At 35.8% G+C, this 23,068-nt stretch overlaps 1 protein-coding gene across 1 annotated transcript in view; it reads right to left on the bottom strand.

The window, feature by feature from the left end:
- ADGB (androglobin) overlaps window positions 1–23,068 on the bottom strand; it is a gene marked incomplete at its 5' end in the record, with an annotated part of 117,023 nt that overhangs the window by 32,337 nt on the left and 61,618 nt on the right. The window contains 10 exons of the mRNA XM_082481754.1: window positions 117–270; window positions 464–598; window positions 3,236–3,329; window positions 5,596–5,730; window positions 12,458–12,596; window positions 14,523–14,690; window positions 16,157–16,271; window positions 18,417–18,558; window positions 19,572–19,674; window positions 21,840–21,903. Coding sequence (XP_082337880.1) covers window positions 117–270; window positions 464–598; window positions 3,236–3,329; window positions 5,596–5,730; window positions 12,458–12,596; window positions 14,523–14,690; window positions 16,157–16,271; window positions 18,417–18,558; window positions 19,572–19,674; window positions 21,840–21,903 — 1,249 coding nt within the window. The remainder of the gene's footprint in view (window positions 1–116; window positions 271–463; window positions 599–3,235; window positions 3,330–5,595; window positions 5,731–12,457; window positions 12,597–14,522; window positions 14,691–16,156; window positions 16,272–18,416; window positions 18,559–19,571; window positions 19,675–21,839; window positions 21,904–23,068) is intronic.

The raw sequence follows: 23,068 nt of genomic DNA, 5'->3' as shown, positions 1-23,068 counted from the left end.
AAATAAGGGGGCACTTCTAAGCAGAACATTATGACATAGCTGAAAATGTCCACAGAATATAGGCAATTGTTATTATTTTTAAAATTATACTTTTCATAACCACTCTTTGGATTTACCTTATTCTTCACATAAACACGAGGTGTCACTTTGAAAAAGACATGTGGCATTTCCTCCAGTGTGTCATTATCAACGACGTGAAGTCTACAGGAAGGGATAGTGGTATACACCTTTGGCACTATAAGCATGTCTTCTGGAACAAGAAATATTTCTCTAGGAAAAAAAAAAGTTCCAATTATATTAAAATTATTTTCACAAATAAAATTATTTGTGTAATATGAAGTTAAAGTATACATTAGAATTTAAGGAAAGCAGACATATGTAAAATTATGTTTTTAAAGCAGGGTAATGAAAAACCGCAGTGTATCGATACTACTTCCCCATAAGAGGGCTGTACGAAACTCACCTAAAAACCACAAACCACACATTTGGTGGCTGATCAGCATATGTCACAGCATAGTCAGCGAAAGACATCTTGCACCATTCATCTTCATAGCAAGGAAACTTTTCAATTGACTTACAGTTTCTTTTAAACATTTCTCTAGAAAGCAAAAAACAAGGTAAATATTTAAATCTAATCACGAGGGCACGTATATCTTGACTTTATGCTTATCATGAAGAACACTGCTTCATGCACGAGTGTAAAACAATGATATAAAATGTCTTACTCGTGTTCCTCTAGTAGCTGTTCACTCTCAAAAAATAATCAATCATGTAGGGGTCAGCTCTTTTAGAGCTAATGGCCGGTAACGACCAATACTCACATACAAATATTTGTATTAGTCTATCCATGAGAACAACCGCTTCTAATAGCCCAAAATGTTACGGCTTCTACAAAACCTTACTCTTTTTTTTTTTTTTTTTAAATAAATAACAGTTAGCATAACTTCCATTTCTTTATATTAAGCTGTCATCTTAAAGCTGTGGCATCATTAGGAGATTAAAAAGCCTTTTAAAACTTTTTGGAACAAGAAAGGAATAAAAGCAAAACCACATAAATTTAAAATGGAATTAAAGACATACCTCTCACACAGGAAGGAACCCAAGACTGTAAATTCAAAAGTTATTTGTAAGGCAAACAAGCTCTCAAGTGTTATGAAGTTCTACAAGATTAGAGCTAACCTCACTAGCACCTAATTGACACCATGAATTTTTATTTATTATATGCAGCATCAAAAATTAATGTTCCTCTGGACATAGCAATGTGAAGACCAGCATACAAAATTCACTGTTATGTGAAAAGGTAATCTGGTAAAGGCCAGAAGAAAGATAATAGGTCTCATTCCATCTTTTGTCTCCTTCCAGTGGTTTTCTCTGGAGACTACGAGTGAGAATATGCGTGCATAGAGTGAAGGGTATCTTTCTCCCCACCACTCCCTCTGTTTTGCATTATTCTTTAACTATCTGCTTTCTGCAGTAAGTAAACAATATATCTTTTTTGCTATCTTTTAATTACTCTAATTCAAAGTTTGGTTTATATGGCTTACATAAAGGGGGTAGCATAAGGGAACCTCACAACGTGCTTTTTTGGTGATACCTGTCTTTTCTGTGTTAAATATGATCGTGTTCAAGTTGTTCAATGGCAAAAGTTTTATCCATAAAATCTGGACAATGCTACGCTAATGTTCTGTTATTCCTAGATAGTAACTGGAATTACAAAAACAATCTCCAAATTCATGGTTTTAGCAATGATAACAGTTGATCTTAACAATCGTGAGTCACAGAGTGGATGCAAATATTGCCAAAAGTAATTTAAAGCAGAACAGTTTGAGATCTTAGTCCACGAAGCTTTGCAAAGGTTCCTTCGACCACTGATAGACAGCACCCAAACAGATAGAAAAAGCCCCTCAGAAACCTCAAGTTTTTAATTCATTGACAATTATAGTAGGGACAAACATAGATAAGATTACATGGGATGTATAATGGGATACAGTGGCAACCCTAGCACAAACTGAGAGGTTTTAGGGCATTTTAAACTGGTGCTTGTGTTGAAAAATGCTACTGCTTCTGGCCTCCTGTTAGTCTGGGGTTAGAGAATGGGAAAACTTCTACCCTCACGCAGAACTTTCAAAATTCCTGCATGTTACTTTATTGGTCAAGGTGCTGGTTTGTTATAAAAAATGCAAGTCTGTCAGCTGTTAAAAAAAATTAAACAAAATCACGTTAGTATGATTTCAACATTCAAATGTATCCCCTGGGACACTGTCTAAGAATCAGTCCCATAAGTTTTAAAAGTCTGAATGTAGACTGAAAATTGCATCTGATCTTTGCTGATTTAGAGACACTGCAAATCTAAACCCGAGGTCTAACATTTGGTACAAGGCCGTGGTTGCAAAGTCCTGACCCCACCGACATATGAATCTTTTACAAGATTAGAAACACTAAAAAGTGAAATAAAATTATACCCCACATGAGCGTTCCTCGAACTGCTGGTTATAAGGAGTGAGGATTTATACGCACAGCCAGTAATTATTGCCAGTTCTCACTCCTCACCCCTGGCAGAACGGATCCACTGCTAGATCAGTTATGTGGACACTTACAGAGAGATTTTTGAAGGACTTGATGAAACTACATGATCCCCAAAGAGCGTCATGCTTACAAATGACTTAAAGAACACTATTGAAATTAGAATAGCTATCTTTGCAAAAGCTGTAATTAAATACCAGGGAAAGCATCTACCTAGAAATACATCTACTTTCCTTCAAGCAAGTACTACAAACAAATCCTTTGATGATATAAACTGTGGTACAATTAAATAATATAGCTATCTCCTTCCTAATGTCAACCAGGATTCCTTAACAGATAGCATGAATCAACACGCTGCTTTAAATCAACTGGTTAGTTGTTTAACTGAGGAATCAATATCAGATTTATACTTGCGAACAGCCTACAAGATATTAAAAAATAAATACAGGAGACAGGTAATATTCTAGCTCAAGCTGTAGGAAAAAACCTGTAACACATTCCTAAAAATTAGATTAGATATAGTTTTACTTGTGTAGGGTATGTAGAATAAAGCATAGCATATCTTCACTAAAAACAAGTCATCCCTGCCCAAGACAGTTTTGTAGTTTTAAAACTAGTAATGCTCTTAGCATATTTATTTTATGAACCAGCAATTTATAGCAATTCTATGGTATTGGCTGCAATAAAATAGTTTAGTTTACTACATTATTACCTTAACAGCATTACTGCACACTGTTCAAAATTTAACTCAATCGCACTCCACAATTTTTGCAAGGTTTCTTTGACATTAGTGTTTTCTTTAGTACCTGGAAATAATAAAGTAAGTTAGAAAACATAACATCTAACTTTTGCATTGTTCCAAATATACACCTGTCAATTACTTCTGAAAAAAGCCACTTGCACATGTAAATTGTCTTATGAATCATTAGGCTTTATTTGGAATTTTACAGAAGTCTCGCTGAGCTGAAAACTAATTTCTCCTTTGACAGAGGAAATTCCCTTCATCATCACCTTTGTACTTTTCAGCACTCACGCAACTGCAAAAATGATGTGATCAATATTTTCTCTGATTTACAGTTTTTTCACAGTAACATGTTGCAGTGATACAAGGTGATCTCTGTCCTTGGAGAATACGCTGTTTAGTCCCCAGCAGCTTTTATTTGCAGATACTATGAAGGGGTAGGTATGTACCTACGCAATCTGTGCAGTTAAAAAGAAAAGAATCCAGCAGTTCTAGTGGGTTACCCTACCCATGTTCGATACCTCTCGGATGACATGACGTGTTGCCATATCAAGGTGTCTACATCTATCCACAGAATACAGATGAAGACGAGGCAACTAGTTTAGACCTGTTGTCTTACTTTTCAAAACTAAAGTTTAGGTGAAATCCTTCTTTATTGCATAAGCAATTAGTGACAGAAATTGAGGGGGAAAACTGAAAAAAAGAGAGGGGGGAGTAATAACACTTTACTGTAATGACAAGCAAGAGAGAAAAAATTACAGCTAATGGGGGAAAGGAGAAGAAGAAGAGTGAGACTGGGAAAAAAAAACAAAAAACAAAAAAAACACAGTACTGTAAAGAAAATACCAGAATTAAAAATAACAGAGTATTGATAAATCACAATAAGTTAAGAAACCCATTATAGACAATGGAAGAAAAGTGTTGGGATAGTCCTGTAGTGGTCAAATGACAAAAATGTAAAGTCTAAGCTTCAAAAGAACAGCTTCTGGGCTTTGGGATTTGTAGGAATTAATAATACCCATGAAAGTTTACAGAAATTCCTAATTTACATGGCACTTCATAAACAAAAATAGAAGGGCACGAGAGTACTTAGTAGGAAAGCTTAAGCAAGATGGGGCTACAGGTGAGAGAGGCAGCACCAGATTTACTGATGAGGAGATGAAGGTACAAAAGATAGCTTGAAGATACCATCTGGTGCAGGTAAATATATAGGTGAAAGAACCTCAGCAATTCAAGCAGGAGCTTCCAGCAGAATGGAGGTGACTTACTAAAGAGGGAATGTATATCTCACAATGGAGCAGTTTTCTTTGTCACGATCCTCAGGCACTCATATACTGTGAGGTTAGAAGGAATCATTGTGATCTAACTTCCTGTGTAACAGTCCTGTTAACTTATTAATTGCTATTTCATCAAATATCATTGACCACTAATCTCTTTTGAATTTGATTAGTATCTGTTTGATTTTGAAGTTTTCAGCAGTATAACACAAATCTTCATTTATTCCAATAAATACCTTATCCTTTTAAAAATAAATGCCACTTTTTCTAGTTTTAATGTGTCTGGATTCAACTCAAAATCTTTGAATCGGAGACTAAAGACGTTCTTGTTAACCCTTTACATCTCAGACTAAAGACCCTGCTGCGATCAAATTCCTTTTCTGATATGGGTACTTACAGATTATAGTGAAGCAATTCTTAATCTTCCCTTTCTTAAATTACAAACTAACAGCCTGCAAGTGCAAGGCCCTCCTTTAATCTTGATCTTTACAACTCTACCCAGAATTTCTCAGTTGTTACCTATATTTCTTCTTGGACTGTGGACACTGCACTTGGAAACAATATTCCAGCTGAGATAATAGAATTGCTGAATAAGAAGTGTAACACAAGTCTTTAACTGCTAAGAGAGAGTCCTCTATATAAATAAGATAGAGGGATGGTATTAGCACAGCATCTTTTGAGCACAGTATGAGCCTTTAATGCTGTGTTCTGCTGATTATCCATTATGATACTTATATGGACTTCCCTTACCTTTTGAGAAAAAAAAAAACAACCCAAAGCACTTAGCCCAGCTCTGAGCTAAATATACATTAATGTAAATTATGGTTTAATACCTGTGAAAATCAAGGGGTGTGTGTCTTTCCTCTACTTTTTAGTACCGTATGTGCTAATTGAGTGGTTAGGTTGAGCGTTATTCTTGGAGATTCAACTATCACGTTCTATTGCATTTCAGTTCATTTTAATTAATATCAATTAGTAATAAAATCTTTACAGTAAATATTTGAATAAGGTGAAGTACGAAACATTTTTAAAAGGCATTTTTAAAGGACACACCCGGTTTTCTGCTGTTCAGTACTTTCCTAACATAGGTCCCTCTCCAGATGGCTTGAAGTTTGAGAGCTGCTGCTTCTTCTTCAGAAGTGGGAGATCGGTTCTGCCAGCTACTAAGGGAATTCTTCTCGCAATTCTCTGAAAGAAGGGAAGGAGAATGAGCAACATCAATAATGCTGGAAGTTCTGTAGCTGCTTGCAATGCAGTGGAAAACAAAACAAAACTAAACAGAAAAGGATGAGAGCTATATTCCAGAAACAGAGTAGTTTCTGCATAAAACTTCCTTTTATGACAAAAACATCAGTCTTAAAATTAGACAAAATATACAGTGTAATTACACAAAGTCAGAATGTAACTACTATGCTAATTCCAAATATCAAATCATTGAATTCTTATTTCTCTTTATGGACAGCTATTGCAGTGCAGTTTTTAAAATCAAGTCTCCTAGTGTAATTTCAAAATATCCTTCCAAACATGAACAAACAGGACTTGATACATTAAAGCCTGACTCTGAATACAGCTTAAAAGAGCTTCACAAGATTTTAAGTGCTTCTGTCTCTCAATCTGATCATTTTATTAAGTAATAATATAAGCACCAATGTTATTCAAAACATTGTATTCAATCTTTGCCAAGAAGCCATGCAATAAGGCTAAGATCTATGATAAAGTGAGAGTTCATATATCTGACTGTGACTTTCTGTTACAAAGGAGTTTTGGTGGAGGAGAGAGGTTAGTAATGAGCTCTTCGAAGGCATCCTTGCCTAGAATTAGAATCGTGAGAGCCATCAGCACCAGGGTTTAGGGCAAGGGTGTGGGGAGCAGCACTACAAGAAGGCAGTGCCAGGGGCCCAGTTCTGATCTGTGCAGATAAAGAACCAGGGCAGTGAGACAGCGTGAGAGGAACAGTGGAAACAGCACTCCAGAAGGAAGTACCGAGAAACAAAAAGGAGGAGAAAAGAGAGAAATCTGCTTGAAAAATGCAGACAAAATTGCAGACAAACCAACTAGCTTAAGAAGAGATATTGCTGGAGATCACATGTTTCAATCTAATCTCTTTTATCAAACGTTAAGTGTGGCTGTTTCCAGCCATCATTTCTCTTTATTGTCTCATTTCCAAATCCCAGAAAGCCTCTTTAATACTTAGTGACTCTGAAAGGTTACACAAGCCCACTTCAACAGACGACAGGTTAGAACTCAACAATATGAATGGCACAACCACTTTTATAAAACAGAAGTATATAATCACAGAATAATATAGGCTGGAGGGGATCACTGCAGGTCATCTGGTCCAAATCCCACATCTAAACTAGGTTCAACTTAGAGCAGATTGCTCATGGTCTTGAGCAAATGTCCAGTCCATTTTTAGTATCCCCAGGGACACAGACTCCACAACCTCACTGGGTAATTTTTTACTAGCCTCATGGTGAAAAATGTTTTCCTAATATCTAACTGGAATTTAACATGTTCTAAGATGTGTCCTGTCACTGGGCATCTCTGAGAATGGTCTAGCTCTTTTCTTCTCCCATTTATTCATCAAAGTAACCCATATTTAAAAATTAATTTTTCCCACCTAGAAGCTTGTCTATTTTATAATTAAATAATCCAGTGGCAAAATGCCTTTTGACCCCACTAATAATTGTTTTCAAGGAAAGGAAAGAGTTCTATTTTTAGCAGGTGTTTTAGCTCAGAATAACAGCCTCTGCTGCAGAGCTTACATTCCCCATATAAGGCAAAATAATGTATTACAAAGTAAATAAATGTTGTATACTTTTTATATGAACACACAGTTACACAGAGTGACCTAACAAGTAAGGAGACCCTAAAACTGAACCTGAATTAATAATACATAAAAATGTGACTACAGCCAATGTTACTCCTGGTTCATCTAAGCATCTCTTCTTCCCGTTGCTTCTAAATCAATAATCAAGTAATGGACAACTTCCCCAAGAAAGTTCCCAACTGGTGCAAGACGGTGCCACCTGCACTTGGTTTCAGACAGGTAAGCAAGCAGTTTAGTAGTGTCAGGTTGTATATCACTGCCAATAGGGTCTCCTCTTAAGTCATATGAGAACCTTGTTAACAGGTGCAAAAAAATGAATACTGTTCAAAGAGATCACATGGTGGCACGGTGAGTCAGATTAGCTTGCTGAATGAACATTTTTTTAATGTTTTTTTCCCCCTGACTTAGCTTCCTGTGAAATCAGCAAGCTGATGTGATTTCCCAGCATCTGTGTAACTGCTTATGGTGGGAGTACATGTTCTGGGATGGGAAGGACATGACTTTAGTAGTAGCATGCAGCGAAGCTGCACTTTAAGGTCTAAAAAGATCAGAACGTGATCTGCATTTAATCAATGGCTTATATTATATTTCAGTATTTGTATTATCAGCAGTAACATTAGTAATAACCAGAGAACTGTGAATTGCCTATAAGCAGGCTCCAGAAGTGGCTAAAATTGACTTAGGTATCATAAGTCTTTTTTTTTTTTTTATTACTGAATTATGTTTGCCAGCTTGGCAGGCTAAATCAGCCCAGCACAAGGTTTGCTGAGTGCTGGAGCAGCAGGAAGGTGTGGGGATAGGACGGCAACAGCCTGCACTTGTACTGGTTTAAGCTGCTGTGGAACTTCAGCTGCAGCTTCACTTGGGAGGCACAGTAAGTATTTATAGCTGTGGTCAGCAATGGCAGCTGAGTCTTGCTCTTCTACTGTAGAGGAATTTATTCAAAGACAGAGGAGCTGAAAGGGCTTGCATTTTCCAAAAGGTGAAAATCATAGTGCCATAAGCACTTGTAACAGCACTTATGTTTTCGTATACTGCTATTGATTACAGAACCGTTCACCTGTACCAGTTCAGATCTAGCCAAATAGATGTTTCTCATCTGCATGGCCTTTACCTGAGACCAAGCTGACGAGTTCAAATTCCAGCTCATCCGTCACTGAACCAAGACCTCATTATCCCCATTACTCCCTCAGAACAGGACTGTGAAATGTGGATAGGGGAATACACACGGAGCATTGGCTTGGTGTTACCCTATGAACTAACTGAAAAGTTTATCCACTGGGGATGTCAAGTGGACTCTATAACTAGAAATAAATACCTCTGTCACTAGAAATAATACATTTCATTTGTGAAGCTAAAGAATCTATAGATATATAGTCGATTAAATGTTAAATTATACAAATATAGTAAGTCAGATGCAGTGTCACACACAGAAATGAATTCTGTTCATATAAACTATCAAAAGTTACCCCAGAACAGGTTGAAAACTGGTAATGCTGAATGTTTTGTGAAATTATATATTCCTAAAGATTCAATTTCTTTTTGTTCTAACTTTTTAAATACAATGTCATAAGAAGAAAAATATTTTTATTTATAACATACAAGTCAAAATAATGAAGACAAAATTAAATATTCTGATCTTCAAAGGTTTTTTTGACTTAATGCTTCTTAGCATTTTGTCTTATAAACAGAGAAGTATCTTACTGTGAAACGCTTTAAATCAACCAAGTTTAACTAGTGGATGCTTCAAATTTGACATTAAGATTGAAAACTGATCCGTCAAAAATTTCTGACATGCTTTACTTGTTAATTAGAAGAGACCCTGCTAATAATAAAATCAAAGTTCTCAAAGCAGCTTAGCAAGACTTTGTTCACCATAAAAGCAACTGCTTTTTTCTCATAACAGTGTGGATGCATCTACTGTAGACAATTAACATAACACTTTTTTTGAAAAAGGTCCATTTTGCATGTACTGGAGAGACACTTTACATATTCAATCAAATAATGGCAAACTTTCCCTCACCCCTTACTGGAACTCAAGTTCAAACCGAAACAAAGTGCAAGAAGACACAAATGTCTAGAATCATCTCTCTAGTCACAGAGCAAAACTGTACGATCACTGCTCTTAACCTATATTTCTGGAGGAAAGAGAAGCTTGTTCTGGAAGAGAACAGGGCAGAAACAGGACTTCTCAAATACAGTTTACACAAATAAGATTATAGCTAGCAGCTTGACTTTTAGATAAGATTAAATTTCACACCAGAGGGTTTTACAAAAAGCAGTAGTTCCAACTTCAAAGTTGGAATTTATCCATGAGAAAGAAATGTACCTTTCGCATTGTGCCTAAATGACCGTCAAGTGTCTGAGTCTCTAGGCTTTGAAATCAGTGCCACAGACCTCCGGTGAATTCATGCACTGAGTGGGCTCACTATTGGGACCAATGAAACCAGGACAAGGTAAACAGAGGGCATGTGCAACACAGAGCAGGCAAGCAGTATTGAGCTGTCAAGACCGTCTCACCTCTTCTCCTCTAACATCATTCCTTTCCCAGGAAGCATCACATATCTCTATAAATTCAGCATCTCATGACAGCCCAAAGTTCTGCAGGGTCCCTTTATCTACTCAGAAGACCATAGAAGAGTCATGCCAAGGAAGAGCATTCTGCTTCAGAAACTTCCATCTCCTTGTCATATATTCATATGGCATGGTCTTCCACTTGTTTCTTGTGGCTCCTGTGCTAATCGCTCCATGGGGACGGATGGTATTTGGCAGACAAATAAATGTCACTAGATCATTTTCAGGATGGCTTCTCAGAAACCTTAACAGGCGTGCCTATTAACTGTGGTATATCATAATATCCTTGCCCTCAGTGAATCTTGAGATTAATTCAGCCGACAGTGCAAAATATATATGCGAATATAAAATGCAGGTGGCACTTCAAAAAAAAGCTCAAATTTGACCTGATCTACTCTCAGACACAAACAACAGAAATATTTAATTTATCTGTTATGGTAGTTTACACTGGTGATGGTTAGGTTGCAAAGGGTTATAACTCAAGTCTTGACAAGACCTGAGCAACTAGCCTGACAATGCAACAGTGCTAACATGGGCCAGGCAAATCAGGTCATGCCAGTCTTCTAGACTTTCCTACAATGCATTTCTCACCTGTTTTTTTCCTGCTATCTACCTATTTTTTCTTGAAACTTCACTTGATTTATGCTTTTCTGAATGCAGCTCTCTCAATTTCTTTAGAGTTCTGGAATTATTCCAATGCAACCTTTATTAGGCAGGGCAAAACATATATCCAAGGTCAATAAAGCCAAAGGGAAACAATTCACTTCCCAGTCCAATAGGAATCTTTTGTAATTTAAGTCTGGAAAAGCAACTCAATTAAAAAGATATATTGGACACTGGAGGAAATCAAACTGAAGCAGAACTTTTCTCCTCCATACATTTACTTCACTTTTTCGATTCACTCCCCAAATCCTAAAAAATATTCTGCCACATTGGATCTCATAGTTCAGTAATAGATATGAAGTTTTTGCTACAACCTGTCAACTGTGCTAATTATTCAAGTCTAATTAAAAAATATCTTCTTTTCTATTGCTGACAAGTATTTATTTTTTTGGGGGGGGAATACAGAAATTAGTAGCACAGTCATCTTGAAAAATGTGACAAGTATTGTTGACTTCAAATGGTATTACAAACGTCAATATGCTGACCCTTATAACTTACACTTTTGCCATAGGATATAATTCTGTGAAAGATACAATGAGTTATTATTAAGTTGTGCTGGCTGATCCTTTCTCTGATGTCTCACAGAAGAATAACCTTCAGAAGAGAGGAGATTTGGAGGAAAGTCCCCATCAAAAAGTGAGACAAGTATATGTGCTTTCTTAATTAAAGAGAGTATTACATCATTTTGTCAGTAAAGATATCAGCATAAATTTTAATTAAGTTTTTTAATATGGATTTTCCAAAATAAACTGACTAATGAAAGGAAGTTAATATCATTTTGTTGACCAAGGAGAATGACTTTATACTGTAAGTTCATAATAGCAGAAGGAAAAGCTAAGTCACCCTGAATGGTGACTTTCACTTGGTGATGGTGATCAAACGGCGATGACGTATCTTCCTGCCAATTTTTCAGATAAATTCTTTTTCTGTCATAAGATGAAACCATGTAAATAAAGCATCCATGAATAAATTAAATATTAACATTAATGGATTTAAAAGTTAAATAGAGTGCAAAATAAGTCCCTTAAAATGGAACAGAGACATATATTTGGTTGCCAGGCAAACTTAATTCTAACTGCTTATGCCTCCAGCCTTCGTGCAAAATGAGGTAAAGAACCTGCGGGAAGAGAATTATTCCTGCTTGTAATAAATCCATTTGCTTTCCAATGGCTCCTCCCACAGTACCTTCGGGTGTGCAGTATACACTAATCACAGGCTGGAGAAGAGGTGGATGGTCCTGTAGCTAGTTCCCCACTACATGCGTGTGACTAGCCAGCTAACTAGCCAGCCAACATGACAATATGCCAAATAATAGGCTTGAAAAACAAGCAAGCAAGCAAACAAACAAAAACCAGAATACCCACCCCACCAAACAGACAAACAAAACCCCTCAACCCATCACCAGGAAACAGCTGGTTGAAAGTTGAACTTTCAATGAAGGTAATAAATTGAGTCTTCCTTCACTCTCAATTCATGAACAATATACATTTAAGGTCTTTTCAGCTGGTAATTTGAACAAGAGCCATCATTTGCAGTACATGGGGTAAAAAAAGCATCTGTAAATGCTTGTTAATGCTTGTCAATATTGACAAATGCAAGTCAAGGAAGACAAAGGACAATTTTATAAATTAATAGAACACAAACAGACTTTCTGGAAAAAAGAAAAGAATCATTTCTATTCTGAGCCAAGTCTCAGACGTGCTGTCAACACTAGAAGGCTTAGGCATCTTGTAAGAAATGAACCATGCTTACTTAGGGAAGAAACCACAAGATTAGTGAAGAGCTGGCGTCCTTGAAAATAAGAATGGGCAGATATATTTGAAGTGATTAGCAATACCAGTACGGTACCTGAAGACACAGTGTCATCCTCAGAAATCTCAGTGTCTTTAAAATCCAAAGTGAAGGACCTGAAGGCAAATTTACAGCTGTAAGAAGCCTTCTTGCCTAATACATATTTGATCAAATACCAAAACGCACTATTGAAAACCTAAAAACAGAAAGAGGACAAGTATTCAGAGTGATTAATTTTTAAAAGCTGATTTATATTGCTTCTCATTATTGTTTCAAAAAATGTTTAGCTCTTTTCTTTTTTCATGTAAAAAAAGTCTTTAACTTCCTCTAACAAATACAGTATCTGAAAATTAGTTCCAACTGTAGGACTACAGTGCTTCAAGCCAACAATCAAGAGAAAACCCGCTTCATGCCTGGCTTATTAAATATAGGACTAAGTCTACAGCATAAGGTTTATCACCCAAAACCATCTTAGTTTATGAAGTGAGTTGATGGTCTTATACCAGAGGACAGAAGACCACATTATAATCACCATTATGACAATTGGCATTCTAATCAGAGGTTTCAACCAAATGGGCATGCATGAATTAGGCAGTGGCACAACAAGGAAAAGTAGGACTACATTGATGGGACAGGGGAAGATCTGGTGTCCTACTTATATGACTAACTGATGGCTTTGCTTTTATTCTTGACATATTGACGGTCTTTAAAGAATAGAAATCCAGTCTCTTTTTCTTTCTTCCCATAGATGGAAATTTTAGAGTGTGTTTTTCAGAGCTTATTTCATAATTTGAATTGAAGAACATAATAAGTTATTAGTAAGTTATGTATTTTAATATTAATAAACACTTCCTTTATTTTGAAATATTTGACTGGTGAAGAAATAATCTACTACATTCTTATGTTAAGAATAATTTTTCACTGTTCATATTAAACATAGATAATTTCCATATTTTCATTCTTGAATCACTGTCAGCTAGGTGCCTCTCATTTATCTCATTTCTGGGTTTTTTTATCCCTTACAACTATACATTGGTCTTCTTAGAGAGGAAAAGATCTGTATGTTCATGCCTACCGAATCTTTCTGAAGGTCATAAGTTCTACACATATTTCATACAAGTATATATATTTAAAGTTTGTATTTTCCATTCCAGAGAGGTCAAACTGATTTTTTCTGTTGGACTTGGCATGAAAATTACCTCTGCCATGAGTGGTTCTTTCTTAATTCCGTTGTTTTGCTGAATTTGAGCCTACTGTCAAGCCCATGTATAAAAGCACTGGCTTAGGTGTTCTACCTTTTAATATTGGTGATTATACAAATATTAAACTATTCTTCTATTCAGTCTTCTAAAATATACGGTTTAAGCTGCATGAGTTTTCTAGTACTTTGATGAATGTAAGTGAATCTGAAATATACAAAGTACTGACTGTAGAAAAATCGAGTTCAGAATCAGTATTACCAACATTTGCATATACATAAAAATTAGCATATCTTTTACATAACTTTTTTTGCAATCTTTTTATAATATTGATAAACTACAGTGTAGAGATCTATAGAAAAGCGTAATGTTTTCATCATGTATCTGAAGGCCCTTTAATTTATGACACACACAAAGAAAAGTTGAGTGAGAATGTTGCAGTTTCAAAAAACAAAGAAAAAAGACTCAAATACTGTGAGTGAAAAAAACTCTAACTGTCTCCAGTAATATAACCTGTAATAGTGTTTTCCTGTGACATCAACATTAGGTACAGAAAGAAACCAGTCTGACTTTTCTGCATTTCAGGCGGTGTCTTTTAAATCCAAAATTACATCATAAAATAAAAAAAAGCTGATACTTTCTGCCTCAAAGTATGCTAAACTAAACTGATAAAATTAGAGACTTAAATTTAGAATGTGCTACTCTTCACATTTTTTTTTTCATACTAAAAGAAGATGACTATTGTACACAGTTGCAAGTTACGTCATTTGGGCTTACACTTAATAATGAATGCAACATTTCGAGCACTCAGGATGTCCTTTTAAAAAGCACAGTCATTGGTTTGAAGAGGGTAATTACAATGTTAAGCTGTTATCCATCTTCTGTAGCCTTTAGATACGTGGTTATTAAAATTGTTTGTTCACCTTGAAGTGTTCTTTAGCCATTCCAGTACCATGGAGGCCAGGAGGACAGTGAGTTAGTTCCAACTCCTTCAAGGCTTTAGAAAGTTCAGGTTTACTGCTGAAATTATTTATCACGTTTCCAACAGCTTTCAGGATAGCTGTAGCCTGTCCTATAAACCGGTAGCTCTCCTGGAGAGAGAGAATAAAAACAACCATTGGTAGAATGATTAAGACTTTCTTTTGTTTTCTTTCTAGGTTGTGACAGCATACAAGTGTCTTTTCTCTGATGAAGTACAAAACTTTTCTTAGCCTCAAGCATCTGTTATTGATTTTATAAACTGTCAAATCAATTAGGTCTCTGGTATTCAAAAGCATACAAAATTTTCACTGATTTTAGTTATTGAAATAAAAATGTTACAACACTGTAACAGGCACCAAAACATATATCTGTTAAAGATTTTATTTTTCCTGGATCATTAGTCCTAGGACATTTAATAAAAAATAAGATGCATATGGAGACTTTCTACTGCAGTAAGACTCTTGTTAGCTGAAACGCTCAGCATCTCTTCTATTATAAAAGGACAGATGAGTATTTGTATCCTGCTGAAAACCACATCCAAATACACGTTGCCTAAAGCATCATTAATCTTCATTAGGATTTGTGTGCAAGAATGTGGACACTTTCCTGCAAATGATACTCTGCAGAGAAATTGCTGTCTTCAAAAAGAAGTGCAAAGACCCCAGGATATAATTCTGCTTTATTTTCTTGATGCAGCTAAAGAAAATAGCTTTTCATCCACCACCTGAAGACAAGGGGATAGTACAGCCACAAGATATTTCTAATGGCCTAACTTCTATATTTAAACTGCTTTGCTACAATAAATGTAATAAATTTGCACAAGCTGCTTTAATGTCCTATTATTAGGACCCTGAATCTACACTGCTATGTCAATTTGCTGTTACACTCACCTTTCAAAATATTTTTGCACAACTGTGCTCTAGAAGCTATACTCCCTTCCCTCAGTGCCCATGACAAATATTTAGGCCTACTGTTGGCCAAAGAAATCTTGAAAATACGGTTGACAGTGATATCTGTCTGGAAAAGCTGTAGTAATTACTCCGCTGGGCCTGTTATCTCAGCTATGAAAAGTTGTTTGAATCGATTGTTCATTTTAGATATAACAGCTGCTCTGGGACCCAGTGAGTAATACTTGATCTAATGGGACAAAACAAACTTTACTGATGTGAGTTTATTTTACTAGGTGGGTATTTTTTAATATTAATTAATATCAGTACATGTATTTTATCACTTTTATCCCATGCCTCACAAAGAGAGCTTATACGCTATCTCTGACACATGTATTCCAAGAAGAGATTTTTAACATTCCATTTTATGCTGCTGTTCTATGTAAACCACAACACTAACCCAATGCTTACTTACATATTTATTTAATACAACTGTTGCAATAAGCATCTCAGTGCCTGCTGTGCTGTAAAACGCATTTCATTTATGCACTCATCCATTTCATATTGAAATTAATATTATACCATTAAATATAACTCTAAATGAAGATCCAACAGTATTTCACTTTAAAACCAAGTAATAGTCAGAAACAATGTTATCACAATGCTTAACTAGTTCTGGTTATGCATACCTTTTCAAGACCTGGCATCACAGTATCCTCTTCTCCAAAGACACATGGCACCATGCTACACAGATGAATATGGTGCCCTATGGGAGAACTTACTGTGAAGAGCAATATGTGTCGCCTACATTCCAGAAAAAAAAAAATTTAAAAGCGCTTTTTGGATTAAATCACAACAATTCTTAAGCTTTTTCCTTTCATACATTTGGTAAAAATGAAAGTCTTCCCTAGATGTCCTGGATCTTCAAATCCTGCGTTTCTAAATGCTTGCTTCTCAAGAACCTCGAAATATAGGCAGTAGGTGAAATCAGAGAAGTTACTATTATTTTACTTTTACTGTAATTATTTAGGCTTTATTTTTATTTTCTTTAGCAAAATAGGCAGTTTCACTATTTCAGATGGGTACAACACCAAAGTTTTAATCAGGTTTATAGTTAGCTACACTTAAGAACATATTTGCTCTAGAAAGCTTAGAGAAGAAGTCAAAAGTTCAGGTCATACATTACTTTTAGATCATAATTTCCATGTTTGCATTGACAAAACCAGGAAAAAACAATGCATAATCGTGTCAAGCTACAGAGTGGCCATTTTATGGAGCACCTGTGGGCCAAACCACTCAACCATAACCTCCTAAGGTGGCAAACAACAGAAATCCAGTATGTCTTACTGGGATACACTCAGATCATTCTTGTTTGCCTGATCGTATCCTATAACAGATCCCGAACATAAAAGAAACCATTCCTAATTACAGTTCTACAACACAGGGGACTCATGATCTTCTCTCCAGTCAACAATGTCCTGCAGTCCCACTGCAATACTTGAAGAGCTTGCTAATACCACATGGTGAAACTTCATGTTCTTATATCATTGTCAGAATGGCATTTAGCTGGAGAAGTTCATCCAGGCCACAGCTTTGAAGTGTGAACCACAGACCCAGCAGTGAGAGTAAGAAAAGAGAGTTATCCCCACACACACACACTCACACTTTTTTAATTGCATCTTCTTGCGAGTGAAATTTGAAATACCCCCTGGCCACCAACAGACAGAAGAAAGCAAGCACCTTCCTGGCTTAGCAAGTCCTTTCTCATTTGGAATGAAATGGGGAAGCAGTCAATAAGCCCATTTGTCTCCCACACCTGCTATAAATTAAATCTTCCTGAAAGCCTGCTGGCACTGCCTGGAGTAGAGAGAATCAAGGGTGAGAAGCTTATCAGTTTGAGCTGCCCGTATCTCTGGTAGCTTTGAAATTTGCAGGTGCGAAAAGATATATGGTTCTGGCTTCCCTATGGGACAGAGATGTGCAACTTTTGGAAACTACACTAAGAAAATACATGTGGTGGCAGAACTAACCTATAAACATAATCATAACTTTTCCATTTTTAGTCTGAATCAAAACAAAGAGAGAGCACTATTAAAGATCTTTGATTTGATATCAATGCACCAGTATTCTGCTATTTTCTTTCTATGCCTATTTATTTGATACCTTACTTGATTTTTTAAAAAGTACATTTCGTCTCATCTCTCTGAGATTAAACTGGTGATTCTCTATTTTTTGAAAAGTAGAGGGCCTCAATGAATTAGTGAGAAACTTTATGCTTATAGCAAGATATGAAGACATCATCTTCCTTGTTTCACTGGAAGCATTTTCAGAAACTAACAAATATCAAAGGCTATTCCCTTTCATCTATTTCTTTATTTAAACAATCAGTCAATGCTCTGCTCTGAATATCCACAGATACATGCAAAGAGAAATAAATCATATTAAGCACTGTGAATGTGAAGTAAGTTATGCAAGCTTTCGTGGATAACCTCAGAATTTCTCCTGTCATGTTTCATAAATCCTTTTTCAAGAAAAGTTATGAAACCTCCTATGGTATCATCATGCTTTTACAGTTCCACTAAAAATCCTAATTCTTTAATTTTTGTTGGTATTCCAGGAAGCGTCTCAAATTCATTCTAGTTAGAAACACTTTTAAGTAGGAATTTCTATTTTAGTTTATTGTTTAGCAAGTCATTGGTCATTGTGATTTTTCTTGCTAAATGCTCTTAATTAAATAAGAGTAAAGAATTCAAAATCTTTATAAAGGTTTTGGTCATTATTTTAAATTCATAGCAATATTGCAGTCTTACCAAATCCTAGCTATCAACCAGTTTGATAGTCCAAAATTTTACGTTTTAGGAAATAAACTCTGAGTTACTGTGTAAAGTAAAAGATTGTCTTAGTCCTAAAGACTAAAGTGTTAGGACAGAAATGAAGCCTCATACATACCCAACAGGAAGATTTAACAGAGTAGCTTTGGTTGCAGATGTATGCATCTTTAACAGAAGTTCTCCAGGACTCACACATTTCCAAGAGAAATGTTCAACCATCAGCACACCCTTTGAAATACTAGAACATTCTCGTTTAGTACCTAGATTAAGAAAAAAAAAAACAAACCAAAACCCCACAACACACAATTGCAGGGGGGAATAACAATAAATTTAAGACAAATACACTTACGCAGAATCTGCAGCTCCTTCATAGTCATTAAGTCTTCATTTAGGCTTTGATAACTCAGAGAAAAGAGCCAGTGATTTAAAATGCATAAGTTGTACAGAATATGGCTTATTTGTACTATTTACTAGAAAATAATGGTTAAAAGAATGCGTTGGGAGGATGTGTACATCAGACATCTTCCAAGTCACCTAATTCTGCTCTAGAACACCATAAAAATTCATTCTGTCCACATGCAAAGGAAGCAAACAGCCATACAAAGCTTAGATTTATAATTATTTTAACGGGATGGTCAGTTTGGGTTTTTTAAGCTTTCTTTTGGTTCTATCTACTCTAGATGCACTAAAATTATCTCCTTAGCCAATATTTAAATGTCTGATTAACTTAAGACGACTGTCATAACATACATTAGCTTTTCTGAATACCATTCTATGACTTTCATAAAATACAAGTGATTTTTATTTCAATCATCCAAGCTGTTGGATCTTGAAATAACCCAGCTGTAAATATAATTAAGAGCTTACTCTGTACCAGTTTAAAAATCACGTGAAAAATAAACTTTGGTGATATTGCTGATTTTACTGCATTTTGATGAGCTAAGGCATAAAGTAGCTTGCAAAAATTGAATTTGTAGAAAAAGAAACCCTAACAAACACAAGGAAATCCATACCAGAAATATACTGATGAAAAGCTTGCATCAAATCATAATAAACAGTAAAGGGAGGGATCCTTTAAAAAAAAAATTAATTATCAATATGAAATAACAAGAAAGTATGGCTTGAATATTAGTGTGTTTCCCAGAATCAATCTGACTATTTAATGCTAAAGTCTCGAACTGTGTCAAAATACACCACAGACAAACACAACAGCACAGACATTCAAGAATGGAAAAACATAACATTAACACACACTTTTCTATGTTGGCCTTACCTCCAGTATCATCCCAGCGTACTAAAGCAGAAAAGCTAACCAGGATTTCAATGGGCATCAGACTGTCCACAAGTAAGTAATAGAAGACTCGGTCATCAGTAGACTGCGTGGATAAATAGACATTTGTTCATCTTTCATTTTCATTGAATGCTGTCACCTGGACTTATACATAGTATGACTAAGATTTCGGATATTGTGACTCTAGATATGGTGCGGGAAGTAAATAATTAACTGTCACTGCTTCTTCCAAATTTCAGACATGTCATTTAAGCCCACAGCCTCAGGCTGCATGTATAAACCATAATGTTCACTTAAGAGATAAAAGGAAACACAAAAGCTTCTTAAATGAGAAAGCATCTACCTCTATATGATATTCTTCATAAGTACCTTGATTTAGTAATTCTACTTGCCAAAGAGCATTCAATGGAAGACCAAAATTTTTGGTTTGTGCTGCAACTTTCTGATTCTAATTAATTACAGTAAGCTTGAAAGAATAAGCACTCTTAATTTGTAACACATGACTGACTCTGCCTCATTATGCTTATTTCTACAAAAATATATGGAGGCAGCATTTTTCACTCTCAATTTTAATACATAATTACTATTCCAATATTAGAAACTATAGAATCATAGAATACCAGGTTGGAAGGGACCTCAAGGATCATCTGGTCCAACCATTCTTGGCAAAAGCACAGTCTAGACAAGACGGCCCAGCACCCTGCCCAGCTGAATCTTAAAGGTGTCCAATGCTGGGGAATCCACCACTTCCCTGGCATCATTCCAATGGCTGACTGTTCGCATTGTGAAAATTTTTCCTCTTGTGTCCAATCAGAATCTCCCCAGTAGTAATTTGCACCCATTACCCCTTGTCTTTTCCATGTGACACCTTGTATAAAGGGAGTCTCCATCTTCGAAATACTGGAACATGGTGATAAGGTCTCCCCTAAGCCTTCTTTTCTCAAGGCTGAACAAACCCAATTCTCTCAGCCTTTCCTCATATGGCAGGATTTCATCATCTTTGCCGCCCTTCTCTGGACCCTCTCCAGCCTGTCCACATCTTTTTTGTACAGCAGGGACGAAAACCGAACACAGTGTTCCAGGTGTGGCCTAGAATGATTCTACTGTTCCTAGAAATTCTTCAAAATCTGAAGATGAATGAGCTGCTTTGCTTCCAAACTGCTTTAATACGCCTTCCTACATTCTCCAGAGTCATATGAATACATTTTTTGTATTTGATCCTGAAATACCACTACTATTATCTGTATAGCGTAATATAAAAGTGTTCTTTTATAAGTCTCATACAGAATTTACCTAATAGTACCTAATAGTGTAAACACCTCATCTGTATCAATGTGAAAACCCAGAACAGTTTTACAGCAAAGGGTTAGGTTTTGGCACAACAGCACTCAGGTTTACATAGTCTCGATGCCAATTATGGCTCGTGAAAGTATATCGTGCCATGACTGGGAAGCTTTCTCGTGATGTGATTACAAATAGAGAGAGGTGTGAAATTGCAGGTATACTACAATTATGAAGCATAACCTATGTAGTTAACCTTCTCAGTACAGGATTTTACATAAAGTTCACGCCTGGAGTTTACATTTCAGCACTCTACAATTACACTTCAGTTACAGTAAAAAACTAGAGCTCGAACAGGATATTCAAGCGTGTTGAATAACCTTCTGATAATATGAGCTAATGGCAGGTTTAAAGAAACACTGTAATTTCAGTGTAACTAAGGGGTATTTCTGATCCCTGCAACAGAACCTTGCAAGTTGCTAAGGGACTTAGCACGTAAAGAGAAAACAGAGGGCTATGCTATACAGACTCCTAATGTGGGTTTTAGGTGACAGGTTAAGGTGAAGGAGAATTGAAGGGCAGATTCTGCAGCCGAATCATCATTAAATTTAATTTAGTCTCTAAATTGTTATAAGACAGATTTAAATCAATATAAAGAGAGACGGAGATCTGGTTCACTGTAATATTTACTCTCATTACCAACTTTCATGATTTACATACTCAATATTTTTATTATTTTGCGATAGCGTTCCATAACATCTTTTTCTTGTCTTGAACACAGTGAAATACTGCTGGATATTTCCTAGCAAACATTATCTTTATATTGACTATCTTAATGCATTGTTATCTTTTCAGTACTAGCAGTTCTATGTGATCTACCAATTTATTTAGGATATATGTGTTATCTAGTTAAGTAAGACTTTGAGCAAGATAAAAAAAAGCACATAAAAAGTCAATACAGTCATATACCTTAAAATCTGTCTTCTGATAGTTATAGGCATACGTGTGTGGCTTGTGGAAAACATATAGGTTCCTAGGAAGAAAATAAAATAAAAATACATGTAGGAAAATAATCTTAGTAAAAGTGCTATATTTCAGGTAAATGCGTATTTCATAGCATAAGATACTAATTTTACTTTCATAAATCAGACTCTCAGCTATTTCTCAAAAACGGTTTGACATTTTTAGTTTCATAAAAGGTGAATAAAATTCATCTCCAGAGAAAGCAGATGACATTATTTTCTGTCTTTGCTGCACTTCTACGGTTTTCCATTGGAGATCAGGCCACTAATTTGTCCAGTCTGAATCTATAAATGGTGATAAGCTAATATTACTCTAAAACTTCCATGCCTACCTGAAAACCATTGTAATAAAGTTATCTATAAAGTATCACTGTAAGGAAGAACTATTTTGTATAGTTTATTAATGTGCTTTTTCAGTTCTGTGGTGTTTGCACACCTTCAGAAAGCTACTTAGTCCCTGACAATTTTTTCTGACATTGACTTAACCAAGGGCAACACAAATGACTTCAGCTTTAATTGAGGATGGAATCAGACGTGAAGTCCAATGTTTTACGTAAAAGAAATGTTTTGATTACTCAGAAAATTCACAGGGATCCCCATCCATTGCAGACATATCAATTCCTGTAATGAGTAAAATTTTCCTCATTTCTCAAAGTTGATATGAACTCTGAACATTCATCTTTTTTTCACCGTATCTGAGATATATGCATGTCAGACAAGGAAATGCTTTCAACAGAACTGACTGGTAAAACGAAAATCTTAGGTGCCTCATTTCTTCTGAGTGATAACTTCTTCAAAGGTCAATCAAGATGCTTTGCTAACAGCTACTTTATCAGTTTACTGTGAAAATAAGTAAACTTTCACCTGTTTAGGTACAGGAATAAGAAACTGACAAATGCTGTATACATTAATTAATAGTACAGTGGTCTACAAAAGGTCAACAGGACTTCGACGTTTGGCTAACAAGTTAAAAAATTCATATTTTACATTCTCTCCATAGGACACTGAGCAAGACTTTGAAAAGAAAGGAAATTACTTTGCTTGTGATGCTTTTATCTGAAGGCGCTACATTCTTGGACCTGGGGCTCCCTAAAATTAGTCAGGCAAACCCTAACAAGGTCTAAAGTGATCTAGGAACTTTTATTCCTAAAGTTCCTGTAGTGCTGCTGGTAAAAA

This window comes from Vanellus vanellus, assembly GCF_965231255.1.
Source record: "Vanellus vanellus genome assembly, chromosome: 3".
Classification (NCBI taxonomy): domain Eukaryota; kingdom Metazoa; phylum Chordata; class Aves; order Charadriiformes; family Charadriidae; genus Vanellus; species Vanellus vanellus.
This window is presented reverse-complemented; position numbering and strand designations above follow the sequence as displayed.